This window comes from Vipera ursinii, assembly GCF_947247035.1.
Source record: "Vipera ursinii genome assembly, chromosome: 2".
NCBI lineage: Eukaryota > Metazoa > Chordata > Lepidosauria > Squamata > Viperidae > Vipera > Vipera ursinii.
In genome coordinates, this window is record NC_139513.1 from 190,078,347 (window position 1) to 190,094,743 (window position 16,397).

Below are 16,397 nucleotides of genomic sequence, written 5' to 3' on the forward strand. Positions count from 1 at the left end.
ACGCCAAACCAGCCAGCTGAGCTTTTGTACGACGGCGGGTCAACTTCTTGGCCGAGAAACACCTGCCTTTGCTACCGGCGCGCCTTGTGGGCTTTGGGGTGGGGCTTAACAATTGCCGGGACCGCCCGGGTCCCTCTTGCAAACTGGGAAGGAGGCTAGAAGTTGGAGCGTCTATAAAGTTAGACCATGGGTCGGCAACCTCGGCTCTTTTATGACTCGTGGACTTCAACTCCCAGAATTCCTGAGCCAGCATAGCTGGCTCAGGAATTCTGGGAGTTGAAGTCCACGAGTCATAAAAGAGCCGAGGTTGCCTACCCATGAGTTAGACGGTAGACCGCTTTAAAGGCTTGGCTATTGCGAAAGTGTCCCGTTCACTGCGGCTCTCGCCATATGCATAGGGATCAGGATTTCTCTGACATGACAGCTTCAAGAAATATGGACTTCAACTCCCAGAATCCCCCAGCTTGCGTGTTGGCTGGAGAATTCTAGGAGTTGAAGTCCACCCTTCTTCTTAAAGTTGGCAAAGAGAAATATAGGTATGGATCGTAACAGATATGGATCGTATTAACTGCCGTTTGATTTTGGGATTTTGCTTTTATTGTGGATGGATCCCGAAGGAAGGAGTACGCTATAAATAGCAACTTTTTGTTTTGTTTTTCAATGTTTGCTTGATTAGTCTTATCTGCTAATCATTTTTGGAATTGGTTTGGAATCGGAATTGAGAGGGAGAGCGGAAGGCAACTTTTACATCGTTGTTGGTCCTAAAGGTATACTGCAGGGGTCTTCAAACTTGGCCCTTTTATGACTTGTGGACGTCAACTCCCAGAATTCCTCAGCCAGGCATGCTGTCTGAGGAATTCTGGGAGTTGAAGTCCACAAGTCATAAAAGGACCAAGTTTGAAGACCCCTGGTATACTGAGTCATGGCACTTGGGCAGTCCCACTTGACTGATCTCCACCTCAGGCTTCTTAAAACTGTCCCCAGCCCAATCCCAATAAGCAGGCATATACATAGAATGAAGGCTATTGCTAAGCACATTGATTTGTGCTTCTTAGATTGTAAGCCGCCCTGAGTCTTCGGAGAAGGGCGGGATATTGTTGTTGTTGTTAGCTGCGAAGTCGTGTCCGACCCATCGCGACCCTATGGACAACGTTCCTCCAGGCCTTCCTGTCCTCTACCATCTTCTGGGGTCCATTTAAGCTCACGCCTACTGCTTCAGGGCGGGATATAAATGGGATAAAAACAAATATTTGAGCGAGGCGTTACATTTGTTATGCTTATAGTTGGGAGTGGGCAGAGTTGTTCACTGTGCTTTAAGCGTGCTACGATTGGCGTTTGAAACTCGAGAGTTCAATCCGGTAGTGAGATGAGTCTCTCTAAATTTTCATAGCTCCATCTTCTGTTTGTCCTCGTCCCGCCTCTTCCGGTTCCTCTCCTAAGCATGCTGGGATGGCAGGCTACTGTTTTAGCCCCTCTACACGTGCAGCGGCTGGTGGGTGATAGTACATTTAATTTTAATGGCGCGTTTGGGAGCCCCTTTCCTCCCCTTTCTAATGCAGTGGTAACGGTCGTCATCCTCGTGTTGTCTTCGGAGTTGATTGACAGAGAAACTGAGCTGGCCTCTCCAGCCAATTTCAGTGGCTGAGTCCAATCTACAATTCGGTCCTTTCTGATAAAAATCCAACAACCGCCGAGTCAGAAAGAGCTCTGCAGAAGCAGAAGTGTACTCTGCAAAATACCAGAAATTGCAGCGTTTTCTGAGTTAGGTTTTAGAAGTAGAAGAGTGATGATGGGTGCCTAAAAGGTAACGTTTCTTTTCTTATGTCTAGTATTGCTTCGGAAATAATGTTCTACTAGCCTGATTTGGAATTTGCAAAACTCTGAAGCCTTCCCATGGGTCTCACCAAGCAATATTTGCGGTATGCGGACACTGCCCTCTTTGGAGTGATTGCCAGCCAGAAAGGCAATATTGCCTATGTGACCCTGCGTGGTGAGAAAGGTCGCTATGTTGCAGTGCCAGCCTGTGAACATGTTTTTCTCTGGGATACAAGGAAAGGAGAAAAGGTAAGTACAAAGACGTGCTCATTATGTACATAGTGGGATTTTGTTCTTGATGCTTTTGTGTTTAAAAGATTAAACAAAGGCGCTGTGGTGTAAATGAAGGTTTATTTAAAATTATTGTTATGATCACTGATATTTGAGGGAGTCAGAAAAACATAAGTAGCCCTCTTTTAATGATTACCTCGTTTAGGAACTGTGATGGTGATGAAGAAATAACTTTGACTATCTCCACATTTACAACATTCACAGATCTTTAAAACAAAAAAAAGATGAAATAAAGTATAGGTATATATTATAGATACGGTCACAGTTTCACTTAGGGACAGCTTCACTTGACAGTCAAGTAGCCAGTCCCAATTGTGATTGCTAAACAAAGACTACATGTATGTTGTTATTAGTGTTATAAGTAGAAACTCAGAGCTGTGAACATACCTAATACTCCTCCCCCTTGTTTTCCTTACAGCAATAACCCTGTGAAGTGGGTTGGGCCAAGAGAGAGAGAGATTGGCCTAAAGTTACCCAGATGGCTTTTGTGCTTAAGGGAAGCCTCACAATCTTTCTAGGCCAGCACCTTAATCATAAATAATATGCATTGTTAAGAAAAAGTCACCATTCCACATTTTTTGCTAAAAGTTATGGAATAGTTGTAATTACTGTTAGTAATTACTTCTGCTGTTTATATATTTATATTCTCCAAATATGCAGCTTTACTCTATAAACAAAACAGTCTGTTTATAAGAGAAGAGTATTGTCAACTTAGGGCAATGATGGCGAACCTTTTAGAGACTGAGTGCCAAAACTGCAAAACCCACTTATGTATCGTTGGGTGCCGGGTGGGCGTGGCTGCGGGGGTAATGGCAGACTGGGTGGGACTAAAAAGGTCAATCAATCCCAACTTTGCAAAATCTTTTTTTTCCCGCGAGAAGTTGAAATTGATTGATTGAACCTTTTTTTTTTTGCACACAGCGATGGAGGCCTAAAGCAAAAAGGGTTTGCAAAACCCAGCTGAAGCCCCAGGACTGGGGCAATGGTGCACGTGCCCACAGAGAGGGCTCTGCGTGCCACCTGTGGCACGCGTACCATAGGTTTGCCATCACAGACGTAGGGGAACTTTAAGATTTACATGTATAAAATCTTTAGGAAAAACTATCCTTTAATTAAAGGGACGCAGTGGCTCAGTGGGTTAGGACGCTGAGCTTGTCAATCAGAAGGTCGGCAGTTTGGCGGGTCAAATCCCGAGTGCCGTGTAACAGAGTGAGCGCCTGTTACTCGTCCCAGCTTCTGCCAACCTAGCAGTTCGAAAGCACGTAAAAATGCAAGTAGAAAAATAAGGACCACTACGGTGGGAAGGTAACAGCGTTCCGTACGCCTTTGGCGTCTAGTCATGCCGGCCACATGACCACGGAGACGTCCTCGGACAAGCTCTGGCTCTTCGGCTTTGAAACAGATGAGCACCGGCCCCTAGAGTCAGAAACGACTAGCACACATGTGCAGGGGAACCTTTACCTTTACCCTTTAATTATTTATACACACACACACACACACATAGGACAATATGGGGGAAAAATAAGAGGGTAAATGAAAAAAGTAGAATTCTGATAAATTCAACATGCCATTTAAAAAACAACAACAAAATATTGCAGCTGTCCCTTTTTTTCTAATAAAAACAACCAAAGTTTCAGTATTGGAATAATAGAGCAGTGAGTCTTGTTTCTATGCTAGATTCCATTTGTCATTACTCTATGCTTTTCAACAGAAATATATAAAATGACCTATTTCCTCAAATCAGCCATGTATTTACTGATTGATGCTTTCTTCTGAATCTTATACCATTCCTTTGCTTTGCAGATTCTCATTTTTCAGGGCCCCAAACAGGAAGTCACTGCCCTCTGCCCATCCCCAGATGGTTTGCATTTGGTCGTTGGATATGGGGATGGTTCAATCTGTTTGTTCAATCTCTTAAGTGGTGAAAAAACTGTCACATTCAATGGCCATACAGCTGCTGTTACAGTCTTGAAATTTGATGAGCTGGGAGGATGTTTGGCATCAGGATCAAAGGTGAGAATTATTTTTTTTAGAAGCTGATTTATAATAGATGTAAATGAAATATATGATTGAGGCTCAGTGCAAAGTAATTGGAGATATATGGAATGAATTTGTGTGAGATAGATTTTAGGTCCCTATTTTTAGGGGTTTAGGAAAAGAGAGAGAAATAAGGGGGATGGTGAAAACAGGTAGGTGTAACAGAATGGAATATATGATTTTGTTTCTATGACTGATCAAGTACATATTTTTTGGTAGTTCCCAACTAAGATATGGAAGCTAATGAACCTTTTTTAAAAAAAATTAATGCAGAGATTGAAGTTCCACGAATATGGTTCTACTTCACTGTACCTATTAGTTTTCTAAGTATTTAGTATTTATATTGCGAGTAGTAGCATGTTAACACATGACAAGGTGTCTGCTGAGTTTTTGTGCTTGTCACCAATCTATTTCTGCTTTATTCTGTTCATTTTGGGACCTGTGATTTTCTGATTAGACTATCCATTCACCTGAAACATGAAATGAGGGAAAGATAAGGGAAGATGAATGTCTTTTCTTGCATACCAACTAATATTGAAATTAAACAACTATGCTTGGGATTGGAGAAATAGAAAATATATTGGGCGCTTGGGTAAAGGGGTGAGTTTACTCTGTTCATTGCCAGGAAAATAACATGTTGAGCCATTCAATTTTTTTTTCTAGGACACAGATATCATAATTTGGGATGTGATCAATGAGAGTGGTTTGTACCGGTTGAAAGGCCACAAGGATGCAATTACACAGCTATTGTTCTTCAAAACAAGAAATATATTGATTTCTAGGTAATTGTTTTCTACATATACATATAACTATCTCCCCCTTCCAAATCTCATACTAAGTACTGCAATTTTACTTAAGTTCAAAAAATTTGCTAGGAATTAAGGAAAAAAGTTAACCCTGAAAATTAATGATTAATTATTTATTGGGTCAGTTGTATTGTTTGCATTGGAGACAGTTGACTCAGTGTTACTACCTCAAATAAGATGTTCTTGCATTAATTCACCAAATTGTGAATAAATTGAAGGAAACTTACAATCTATAGGTTTTAATTCTGTTTGTGTATATGTTATATGTGCTACAGAATGGGGTAACTTTCTGATCTCATGTTGCAATATTTTCAGTATTATTTATGAGGCCACATTTTCTTGCAGTGGAAAAGATACTCTAGTAAAATGGTGGGACCTGGATACTCAGCACTGTTTTAAAACATTGGTTGGGCATCGCTCTGAAGTAAGTAGAATGCAGATGTGCAGGTGAGAATAGTAGGAAGAAAAAAAATGCTTTTTCAAAGTACAGGTAGTCCTTGACATGTTATGAGAAGGTTATGATGCTCATAAAATAGATTGGTCATGTGACCAGTCTGATTTTATGACCTTTTTGTTGTTGAAAAAACACCATAATCTTTAGGTGAACCAATTGTTTTGCCACAAACTGAAAGTTAAGTGCCAGTTTTCAGCAAAAATGCAGTAACCTGAGTGTGGGATGCTGCAAATGGTCATAAATTGTGGCCTTGTTGCTGAGCACCCAAAGTTCAGTTACATAACCATGGAAGAACCCCAGTTATCAAAACTTTGAATCCAGGTTATCGGTAGCCCAGTGGTAGATTCATTGGAACTTTGAATGCTTGCTAAGCAACCAGTCATAAGTCGAGGACTACTCGTATAGGTAGCTCCCACTTACAGAATACTCTTTTAGTGATAACATCACAGGGATTTTCTTTTTCCACTTTATGTGCCTTTTTCATAAGGGACTATTTTTACAGGCTAGGGTGAATTTGTAGAATGTTATTCTGAATTGCCTATGATATGGGTAAGAAGAGTATCTTATATGCAAATAACTTTCACTACTGTAATGCTCTCTACATGGGACTGCCCTTGAGGTCCACCCGGAGACTTCAACTGGTGCAGAATGCAGCCGCGCGAGTAGTCTTGGGAGTTTCCCGATACTCCCATGTTACACCTTTGCTCCGCGAGCTGCATTGGCTACCGGTTGCTCTCCGGGTGAGGTTCAAGGTGTTAGTGATGATTTACAAAGCCCTACATGGCATGGGTCCGGATTACCTACGGCAACACCTGCGGCCGGCGTCAACTTCCCTTCGTCCAGTGCGCTGCCACAGAGAGGGCCTCCTCAGGGTGCCTCCGATCAAAGAATGCCGATTGGTGGCCCCCAGGGGGAGGTCCTTCTCTGTGGGCGCCCTGGAGCTATGGAATCGGTTGCCGGTTGAGCTCCGGATGGCGCCCGACCTTCGCTCCTTCCGGCGCGATCTTAAAACCTTTTTTGAACAAGCTGGCCTGGTCTGATGGGATGGGGTTGGGTTTTTATAACTAGTCTTAATTTTTAATATGTATTGATTACTACGGGCATAATTGTTTAATCACTTTTTAATTTTTGTATTCTGTTTTTTATTATGTATTGCCCTGTTCACTGCCCTGAGTCCTTCGGGAGAAGGGCGGTATACAAATTAAATTATTAAATTAAATTAAATTAAAATAGCAGATCATGGTAAGCCCGAATCTTATCTTAAGGGACCATTATTATCTTTTTGTCTTCGGGTTGTCTGGCAGAGAAAATGAATCTTACAGAAATGATAGAGGTAGATTTACTTTTCAGTCTTCTCTGAAGAACCAACTACGGTATTAAAATAAGCAATGCCTTTGGTGTGCTCTTTCTTAGGTTTGGGGGTTAGTTTTGGTTTCTGAAGAAAGACTTCTTATTACTGGGTCTGCTGACAGTGAACTGAGAGCTTGGAACATCACGTATTCCCAGGAGGTAAGTTCTTGATGTTTCTGCTGCTTGACCTTATTTGTATGATTATTCACATTAAAGCTATTGTACATTATTTTTAGAGTCTTCAGTACTGAATGTGTAAAATCAAAATATAAAAAAAGCAAATGGGGTCAAATAATATTCCTTTGTACCGCTATTGTGCTTAGAGCAATTTATTTTATACCTCTTGATAATTTTGAACACAGAGATGTCTAATATTGGCCCAGTGAGGAAAAGAGTCATTCACTTATCCTTGGTGAAATTTCCTTATCTAAACAGAAACAGAATGACCACAAGTGGCCAAAAAGCGGTGGCAGCGAGAGCGATTTCCAACTTTCTGTCTGTTTCCCCCTTGACTTTGTTTGTGGGAAACTGGCACGGAGCATCAGAAATCACAATTACATGATCGAAGCAGCGCTATAGCTGTGTGAAAATCCTTGAAATGTCAATTACACAGGAGTAATGAGTGCTGGATTTTGTATGCATTCTTGTAAGTTTGCAGATTTGTGGTACCTGGATTCAAAAGGTTTTGCCCTACAACGTACCATTTGGGCTAATTGAAGGTGACAGACAAAGCTTTAATAGTATATAGATGGAAATGAACTTGCTTCTTTTACTACGTGTCTTGCAAGGAATCAACTTGAGTTATGAAGCCATTTATTTTTCCGGGAGATACTGCAGCTGATTGTTTCATATCACATGGTTCCCTTAATTTAAAATAAATTATCTTGTAGAAGAAGTGTATTGGTAGAGACAAATTTTCATTGTCACCTCTTTTGTAACATTTGTAGTCCCTGGCTCTAATACACAGCTTTGATGGATTTGTTATTTTACTTACAAAGCAGTTGCTTTTACTTTGGCTTTATGTCTAAACCTGCTATATACTTGAGATGCTTAATAAACAAAGAAATGATTTGTCTGCAGGAAAGAAAAAAACTTTAAAAGTGATCCTCTCCTTTTAGCCAAGGTCTCTTACTGTTTTTGGTGCACTTCATAGGACCAAGACTCCAGTGAGCCTGAAAACAAGAGAAACAAAGGACACATTCAGAGCTTGGAAGAATCTTCTGAAGATGATAAAGCAGATGCCCAAGATGAGGGCCAAAATGAGGTAGCTTTTTAATGTATACTCACCAGTAGTACATAATTTACCATATTGAAAATGCATAAAATGCTTCCATCTGAAGCAAATAGACAGGATAGGTGCTTCCAATTTAAGCAGATTTTCCATGTTAGTGCTTTCCTAGTTTCAAATACAGTAAGTGTATAATATTTTGAAGGGCGCAAAGTCATATCTTTTACAACCTTATTGGATGCACATGGTTCATAGATAATGCTGAGCCATAATGTGGCTTGTTAGTGGTGAAGAAATCACTGTGTGCTGCTCATTTCTTAGTGGAGGGTTGGGGATCTAGAAAATATGTGTGTGTGTGTGTGTGTGTGTGTGTGTGTGTGTGTGTGTATTATGTACATACATTCAGTGTCTTAACATCTCTTGCCCACACCTTTCTCTTTGCATCTCTGCCTGTATTCTCCATTAGGTCTTTCCCGCATTGTGGTTTGTGTAGGATCCTTCACTGAATGAAAGGGAATAGAGGAGAGTGAATAGGAATGAAAGAGAATCAGATACTGCAAGCTGATCCATTATTGGATTGGAAAGAATGCCCTGTGGCAAGGAAAGAAACTCAGTGCCTGCACAGTCACCTTTGACCATTGCAAACACAACCAAGCAATTTCTGCCTGAGATCGGTCCCCCTTTCCTGCCATTGTAACATTTAGAAAGACCTTTGGTGGAGCAGTGGGCTAATGCCTCCTTAAGTAACACCAGCTGCCTGCAATTAGTGCAGGTTCGCATCCCACCAGGCTCAAGGTTGACTCAGCCTTCCATCCTTCCGAGGTAGGTAAAATGAGGACCCAGATTGTTGGGGGCAATAAGCTGACTTTGTAATAATGCCACTTGGGGGGTGTGTGTATGAAAGCCCTAATAAGCAGGCATATACATAGAATGAAGGCTACTGCTAAGCTTGTAAGCCGCCCTGAGTCTTCGGAGAAGGGCGGGATATAAATGGAATTAAAATAAAATAATAAAAAAAGCTTTGGAGAGAACAGATATCCTCTCCTTTTTGTGATGAAAAAGAAAGGTGGGGAAAATGCCAGTTCAGCTTTTCAGACAGTTTAGCTCTGGTAGTTACCCAGATTCTTTTTTCCTGTCTTTTTTGTATTATGCCATTTTGGCTGAGCTAACCCATTTTTCTATGCTGTCCACCCTCTGTTAATTTTCTTTGATGATAACCCAGGGTTTTCTTTTCTTTTGACCCATTCACTGCTTTGTTTTCCTTCATGTTTGTCTATGGGTTTTTTCCAAGAAGGGCACTGAGAGCTGTAAAGTGATTGGACACCTTTGTTGGTCTAAAGCCACAGACGAATTGTCACAGCAATATTGTCATTTCCAGTTGCTTGGGTAGTAATAAATAATTGCTATTCAGTCCTCTGGGTTGCATGCATTTTATTGACTTCCTTGAAATTTTCAGACTATAATGGTTTAGTCCTCTTTTAATTGATTTTTTTTTTAGGACACAATAAGGTGTGAGAAAGCTGGTTCCATCATGAGGGAAGGAAGGAATCGTGTTGTTGGTCTTGCTACTGATAGAACAGGGAGAATCCTTGCTTGCCATGTGAGTTGGGTAGCTTTTGGACCATGTGGGAGTGTACTGCAAGACCTCTGGCCTTATAGCTGTGGAAAGAGATTTCCGGGTCAGCAAGTTTCTAATTTATTTTGTTTTTTTCTTTCTTCAAGGGAACAGACTCTGTCCTGGAAATATTCTATATCCTCAGCAAGGAAGAAGTTCAGAAGAAGTTAGAGAAGAAAATGAGGAAAGCAAGGAAAAAAGCCAGGTGAATGCAATACACTAGCTATGCATGTCATTTTTTAATATTTTTCTGATACATACAAGAACTACATGACATATTATTTTAGAACAGTTATCCTTAAAATGATCAAATTAATGATTCAAGATACAACCTATTTATGTTAATATTTCTGATTCATACAAAGGTTGTGTTTGTTCTAGACAAAAGTCAAATGAAGAGGAAGAACTTGATATCAGTGTAGAGTGCGGTCTACAGGAAAAGATTCAACGTCTCATTAACATCAAAGCTTCTGCGAAAATCAAGTGGGTTTCAAGTACTAAGGATGATAAATATATTGTTTGTTTAAAGAGCAATCAAGTATTAAAAAAGCAGTAATATTGTACAGTAGCTCAACTTTTTAAAGTGTCCTAAAACTAAACAAAAAGTTACAGATTGCTTCTAATATTGTCCCTTTTCATGATAGCACAACAAATTGATTCATGGGTCACTATATCAGATATGTCAAACACAAGGCCCAGGGGCCAGATCTGGCCCGCGAAGCCATCCTGGAAACAGTGAGGGAACGGCCCTCACTGCCTTGGCCCTGGCCCAGAGACCCTCCTTCTGCCAGAGACCCTCAGATCTGTCCCACTCCTGCCCAGGTCCCCATAGGCACCCTTGATGCGAACGATGTAGAGCTGGCCATGCCCACCCAGTAGGCCATACGCACTCTAGCCACACCCACCCAGTAGGCCACGCCCACCCAGGCCACACCCACCCGGCCCCTTGAGGGCAACCGCAATGCTGATGTGGCCCTCAATGAAATTGAGTTTGACACCCCTGCTGTATATTATCGGGGTTGGATAGTCTCTGCTTCTCTTGTAATATAAGCCCAAACCTAGGACCCAAGTTAAAAAAGTTATTTTTTACAGTAAAGAGAGAACAAGAGAAGGAAGGCTTTTGTGTAATACAAAATGAACATAGTCAACTACACTCCTATTCTTTCTCCTCTGCTAAACTATTTCTGGTGAAGTGGGATTTGATGTAGCTTAACAGAGACATTCTCAAAAATAACAATACACAAAGGATTGGGCCGTGTAATTAAATACTATTTTGGCTGCTAAATGCTGGAGATATATGATGAAAGTCAAAAGCAGAGACGTTGGTTAACCATAGGGAAAACAGACTGGGAGAAAGCTATAGTGGACTGTAGGTAGAGACTGAACTTTGTTGGAAACAAAGGCTACAACATTCTGTTGTTATTCCCTTTCTTCGTGACAGGATGGATGTCATTTTTCCTGTGATTATTTTCAGTAATGGCTTCTTTGAAGTCTTGTATACTTTTGCTCATGTAACTAGTGATACATTTATTTATTAAACAGACTTACATTTCTATATTTCTATGAATTATTCCTTTATATTTCAACTCACAGTGACTCCGGATGGCACACAACATTAAAACCCCACAGTTTAACATACACCTCAGCCATCTTTTCTTCTAGTGGCCAATTTTCCAAAGATCAAGAGTTTTTTTTCCATGGTTCTTACACTTGCAAAATATTTAACTTGAGCTTCATTATATTGTTTTCACTAAGCAGTCATTGTTATTATTCATCATTAGCACTTCCACTACTGTTGAATAATTTGTTCTTCTTTGGGTCAAGGTTTTCTCAAATATTGTCCCCAATATTTGAATGTTCCTTTGTTCAGTCATAAAGTATTTCAACAGATAATTATGTAGCCTTATATGTCTGTGTTTTTAAAAGCTGTTCTCAATTTTGGCGGATCTACACATTTGTGTAAGCCTTAGTATCATTTATAAAACAGAAATAAATATCTGGTGCTTCCTTGTCATAATCATTATCCATTGGATATTAACAATATGACTGTTGATTTTGGCACGTATGTCTGCTAATTCTCATTTCATGTATTATTGAAGCTTGGATTGCAAATGAAGTTTATATTTATCTTTGTTGACTTCTTTTACATATTATTGCTCTTAATTCATCTAACATGACAATTACTGCTTTTTTAAACAATAGTATTTTATTGAAACAGATCTTTTGACTTGATGCTCAGTCCAAAAGGAGAATTGAAAGCCACCTTAATGCTCCAGAACAACATAATTGAATGCTACAACCTGAAGCCATCAGAGCAATCTCCCCAAGTTGTGCAGACATCAAAGATAAACATTGGAGGTCACCGTACTGATGTTAGGACAGTGTCATTTAGCTCCGATAACATTGCCATTCTCTCTGCTGCTGCAGAATCAGTTAAGATATGGAACAGGTATGAATCCTATATAAACGGTGAAGGAAAACGTGAGTTGCAATGCCTGTTTACATGGATTGTTAAACATCTCCAAGTGTGAATCTGGACTCTTAATATGGAATCTAGGAAAATGCATAAAATTTCTTTCATTGATCTCTTGGCATCTTTCTTATTTATAAAGCAGCTACAAGTGGAGCCCAGGACAGTTGTATAGACTGCTAAGCTAATTTCACATTAGCTTTCTAAGGATTACTATTTTGAGTTTTATTTTGAACTCTTTCATTTGCTATAAGTTGCAGGCTTGGGGGAAAGGCAGATAAACACTCTTTCAGGGAATGATGCGAAGAAAGAATGATGGGGAGAGAAAGTCGTAAGTCCCTAATGACGGAATTCAAAATTTGTTTATGTTACTTCTCTCCTGTACACTAGACTGAGTTAATCAGTGAGGGTGAATTATGGTAACTCGTTGTAGACAGCAAGGCAGATTATATACCAAATAGTGTACTTTTAAACCAGGAGAGTCAGATTTACAGAGAATTCATCAATGGAGTTAAAAGTCTTTGTGTTGTTGGATCTTTCCTACAGTGAGTTGATGCAAAATTTCTGGGTCACTGCAGTGCTTTGTACAATGTGTAGTCAAATTGGGTTGTACGCTCAAGATATGATTGCCGGACTGGACAATTTTAAAATGAGATTATTCAGATCCTGGGATATGATTTTTAGTGGCTGCTCCTCCTAATTTGCATGTTCCTTCTGAATCTGAGATTTTGTGACTCTGAAATTCAATTTCTGGAGGGCCCTTGAAAATTATTAAGATACGGTACATTGTGAGGCATCTTGATTGTTCACCGTGGAAGATTGAAACTATTGTAATCATCACCATCTCAGAGACACTTCACTGGAATACCTCCTGAATGATCAAAAATTGTCTCAAAGCACTCATGTAATTTATGTTGCCTATTCTACTGAATTTTGGAGGTAATTCTAAAGCTGAGGAAAGCAGAAGTAGATCAGTATCTGGTGACAGTTTTGGAAAGAACGGAAGATTTTCAGTGGCTGCTAATCCTAATATAGTTGTTTCTCCGCAAACATCAATGTTGTGATTCTGCCATCAAATGAAGCTGGTAAAATGAAGTCAGCCTCAGATAGCTGGTGTGATTTTTGTTTGAAAGGTCTATGAGCTCAGTTTAGTTTTACACCCAAAACAAATTTCTAGGCTCTAGAAATTCTATGAAAGTCCCAGTTCTTTAATTGTGAAGATAACGCTCTTGGCACATGGATGATCTTGAAGCTGTCCTAAAATAAGATGCTGAGCTTGTCGATCAGAAGGTCGGCAGTTTGGCGGGTTGAATCCTGAGTGCCGCGTAGCAGAGTGAGCGCCTGCTACTCGTCCCAGCTTCTGCCAACCTAGCAGTTCGAAAGCACGTAAAAATGCAAGTAGGAAAATAGGGACCACTACAGTGGGAAGGTAACAGCGTTCCGTGCGCCTTTGGCGTCCAGTCATGCCGGCCACATGACCACGGAGATGTCCTCGGACAAGCGCTGGCTCTTCGGCTTTGAAACGGAGATGAGCACCGGCCCCTAGAGTCGGAAATGACTAGCACGCATGTGCGGGGGAACCTTTACCTTTTTTTTTAATTATAGTACATCCCAGATTGATTCATTACTATTGCAGTGTGTGCATCGTGTATGCCTATAATTATTGTTTTTTCCAGTTGTGTGTTGTGCCATTTCCATACTAGAAGTATATCATAGCTATGTTTGTTTTGTCTAGTTTTTATGAAACGGTATACTTTGAAGAGAAACCTGGGCTTAAATATCTTGCAGTGATAGCTTTTCTTGCCATTTGTAAGAAATTTTCTTTTCCAAAAGTACCTCCGGTAAATTTATTTCCTGTGTGTAAAATGGATATAATTTTATGTGTGGTTTCTTTTCCCAGGTCTACCTTGCAGTGTATCCGGACCATGGAGTGTGATTATGCACTTTGCTCCCTTTTTGTTCCAGGAGACCGGCAGGTCATTATAGGGACAAAGGTGATTGCTCATCCTTTCTGAAACATTAGGAGATCTTGCTAATAATGTCATATTTTTTAATACAAAAAATCATATTTAGCCAATACAGAGCCATTACACTTACTTGCAGAAGTTTTGCTACTGCTACGGAAGTCCCATCTATTTCCTTCACGTTTCCTTTATGTATGGTTTACAGTTGTCCCGATCAGGCATTGTTTTAACTCATCTCAGTTGTTCTTGATAGGGACAGGCAAAGCTTGTTTGGTTCTCCATCCTATTGATTAATTATTCTTTTCAACTAATTCATAGTCCTCTTTAGTTCTCCTTTTTTTAAAAAAAAAAAACTTGTAGTTTCCTTTGAAACTTATCTCTCTCCATTCTTCTTTCTTGTTTACTCTGTCTTAGATTATGGTGGCAGAAGTTGCCTCAAACATTCTAAGTAATCCACCCACGTTTGAATAATTAGGAACAAGAAATACTTCATCTTTCCCCTTAGGTCTCCCATCAGTGGTATCACTTGTCCATCTGCCTCTGGTTCAGCAGTACAAAGGAGCTTACATTCCTAGCTCTATGCAAACTGCTGGTTCTCCAAATGTCCCTTTTGATGATATACCAGGGACCCCAGCACTTGACCATCTTGGCTATCCCAGCTGTTCTAATGGTAGAACTCACTCATGTGGCCCTGATTCTCCACAAGTCTGAAACTATCAGTGTAGAAGTCTAAAGCAGAGTGCCTTTAGATCCCCTTCCAGGAGGGAACTATTTTGGAAAATTCACTTTGGGATAGCAAGAAGTTCCTGTCACATCTCCTTTGATTTCCTCCTTGTGGTAGTGGGACTCACCTTTTCCAAAACTTATACTTAATGCTTTCTGCCAGTGGAACACAGATCCTATGCACTCTGTAGTTCTGTTGTCATTTTTCTTCAGCATCTCCTTGAAAAGGGCTTTTTACCTAGTGCCTGAAATGAGCTGTCTTTAGGCAATCAGCAGCCATAGAAATTTTTAAACGCTAAATAATTCTAAAAAAGAGGCAAGTATATTTAATAAAATTCTCTCTCTTCTCCTGATTCTGTCATCAGAGAGGAAGAAGTGTATCGATTTAACAACACAGTCAATCTTTCCTCCCAGCTCAAAAAGCAAATGTCATTAATAAGTGCTGCCTCTACAAAGAAGCTGCAGAAACAACGGACCACCTAATTAGTTACTGCAAGAAGATTGCATAGACTGACTACAAAGAACAGTGTGACAAAGTAGCAACAATGGTGTATTGGAATATCTGCAAGGAATGCCATTTGCTTGCAAGCTACTACAAAATAGACAAAGTAATAGAAAATGTAGGCCCTAACGTGCTCTGGGATTTTAGAATTCTAACAGACAAGCAGTTGCTACATAAGACACCAGATCGAAAAATTGTTGATAAGAAAGAGGAAAAAGTCTGAATAGTGGATGTTGATCTAGAGACAGCAGTATAGAAAGAAAAGAATTGGGAGAAAATCACTAAATACAAAGACCTGCAAATAGAAGTAGAACGACTATGGCAAAAGAAAGCAAAGATGGCAATAGATACTTTGAAACACTATTTAAACCCCATCAATGACAAAATTGACATTGACAAAATCACCAGTCAATTGCAAATGGCAGCTTTACTTGGAACAGTATACATCCTATGACAATGCCTTTAACACCATCAGACAATAACATCTGCCTATCCCACATCCTTGGAAAAGATGTGATAGATGATTAAAAATGCCAAATCCAGTCTAAACATCTGGCTAACTAATGAACCGTAATGATTTTTTTTAAAAAAAGGTTTTTGTCAGAAAACTCCCAAGTTCTTCACATCTCTAATTTTGAATTAAATGTGTTTGAGCAAAAAATATGGAGAAACCTTCCTTGTTTTATTCTCTTCCATCACTAGCTGGGGTTATAGTAACATAGTTTTGATTCCCTGTAATATTTTTTGTTTGTTCCTTTCATTGGCACTTTCTTCTGATACAATCTTTGAAAAATTGCTGGTATCGATAGCTGGTATAAATTTGTGTACAAATGATAATTCATAATTTTTATTAGATTGGAAAGCTGCAGCTCTTTGATCTGGCTTCTGGATGTTTATTGGAAACTGTTGATGCTCATGAGGGGGCTCTGTGGTCCATATCTCTTTCTTCAGATCAAGTAGGTCAAATTTAAATTTGTTCCTTATTATTTGTATGTCTCGATAGAGTTGTGTTCAAGATGACATAGCTTGTAATAGGTAGAATTTTGGGGGGATGGAAATGATTGGCATAGTAGTTGGCTTTTCTTATCTACTGTAAAGATTGTTATTATCTTCCGGCATTCCGTGGAGAGCTACATTTCTCT

General features: G+C 39.8%; 1 protein-coding gene across 3 annotated transcripts in view; it reads left to right on the forward strand.

Annotated features, from left to right (window-relative positions):
* The first annotated feature begins 1,271 nt into the window (after positions 1-1,271).
* The window catches only part of WDR3 (WD repeat domain 3), a 32,595-nt gene continuing 17,469 nt past the window's right edge, over positions 1,272-16,397 (forward strand). The window contains exons 1-13 of one of the 3 annotated variants that reach the window (XM_083351867.1): positions 1,435-1,492; positions 1,830-2,064; positions 3,910-4,119; positions 4,807-4,925; positions 5,295-5,373; positions 6,817-6,912; positions 7,907-8,017; positions 9,480-9,581; positions 9,704-9,801; positions 9,978-10,079; positions 11,815-12,045; positions 13,967-14,060; positions 16,110-16,211. In XM_083351867.1, coding sequence (XP_083207993.1) covers positions 1,894-2,064; positions 3,910-4,119; positions 4,807-4,925; positions 5,295-5,373; positions 6,817-6,912; positions 7,907-8,017; positions 9,480-9,581; positions 9,704-9,801; positions 9,978-10,079; positions 11,815-12,045; positions 13,967-14,060; positions 16,110-16,211 — 1,515 coding nt within the window. In that variant the 5' untranslated portion in view covers positions 1,435-1,492; positions 1,830-1,893. The other 2 variants (XM_083351869.1, XM_083351868.1) reach the window with 2 other exon arrangements.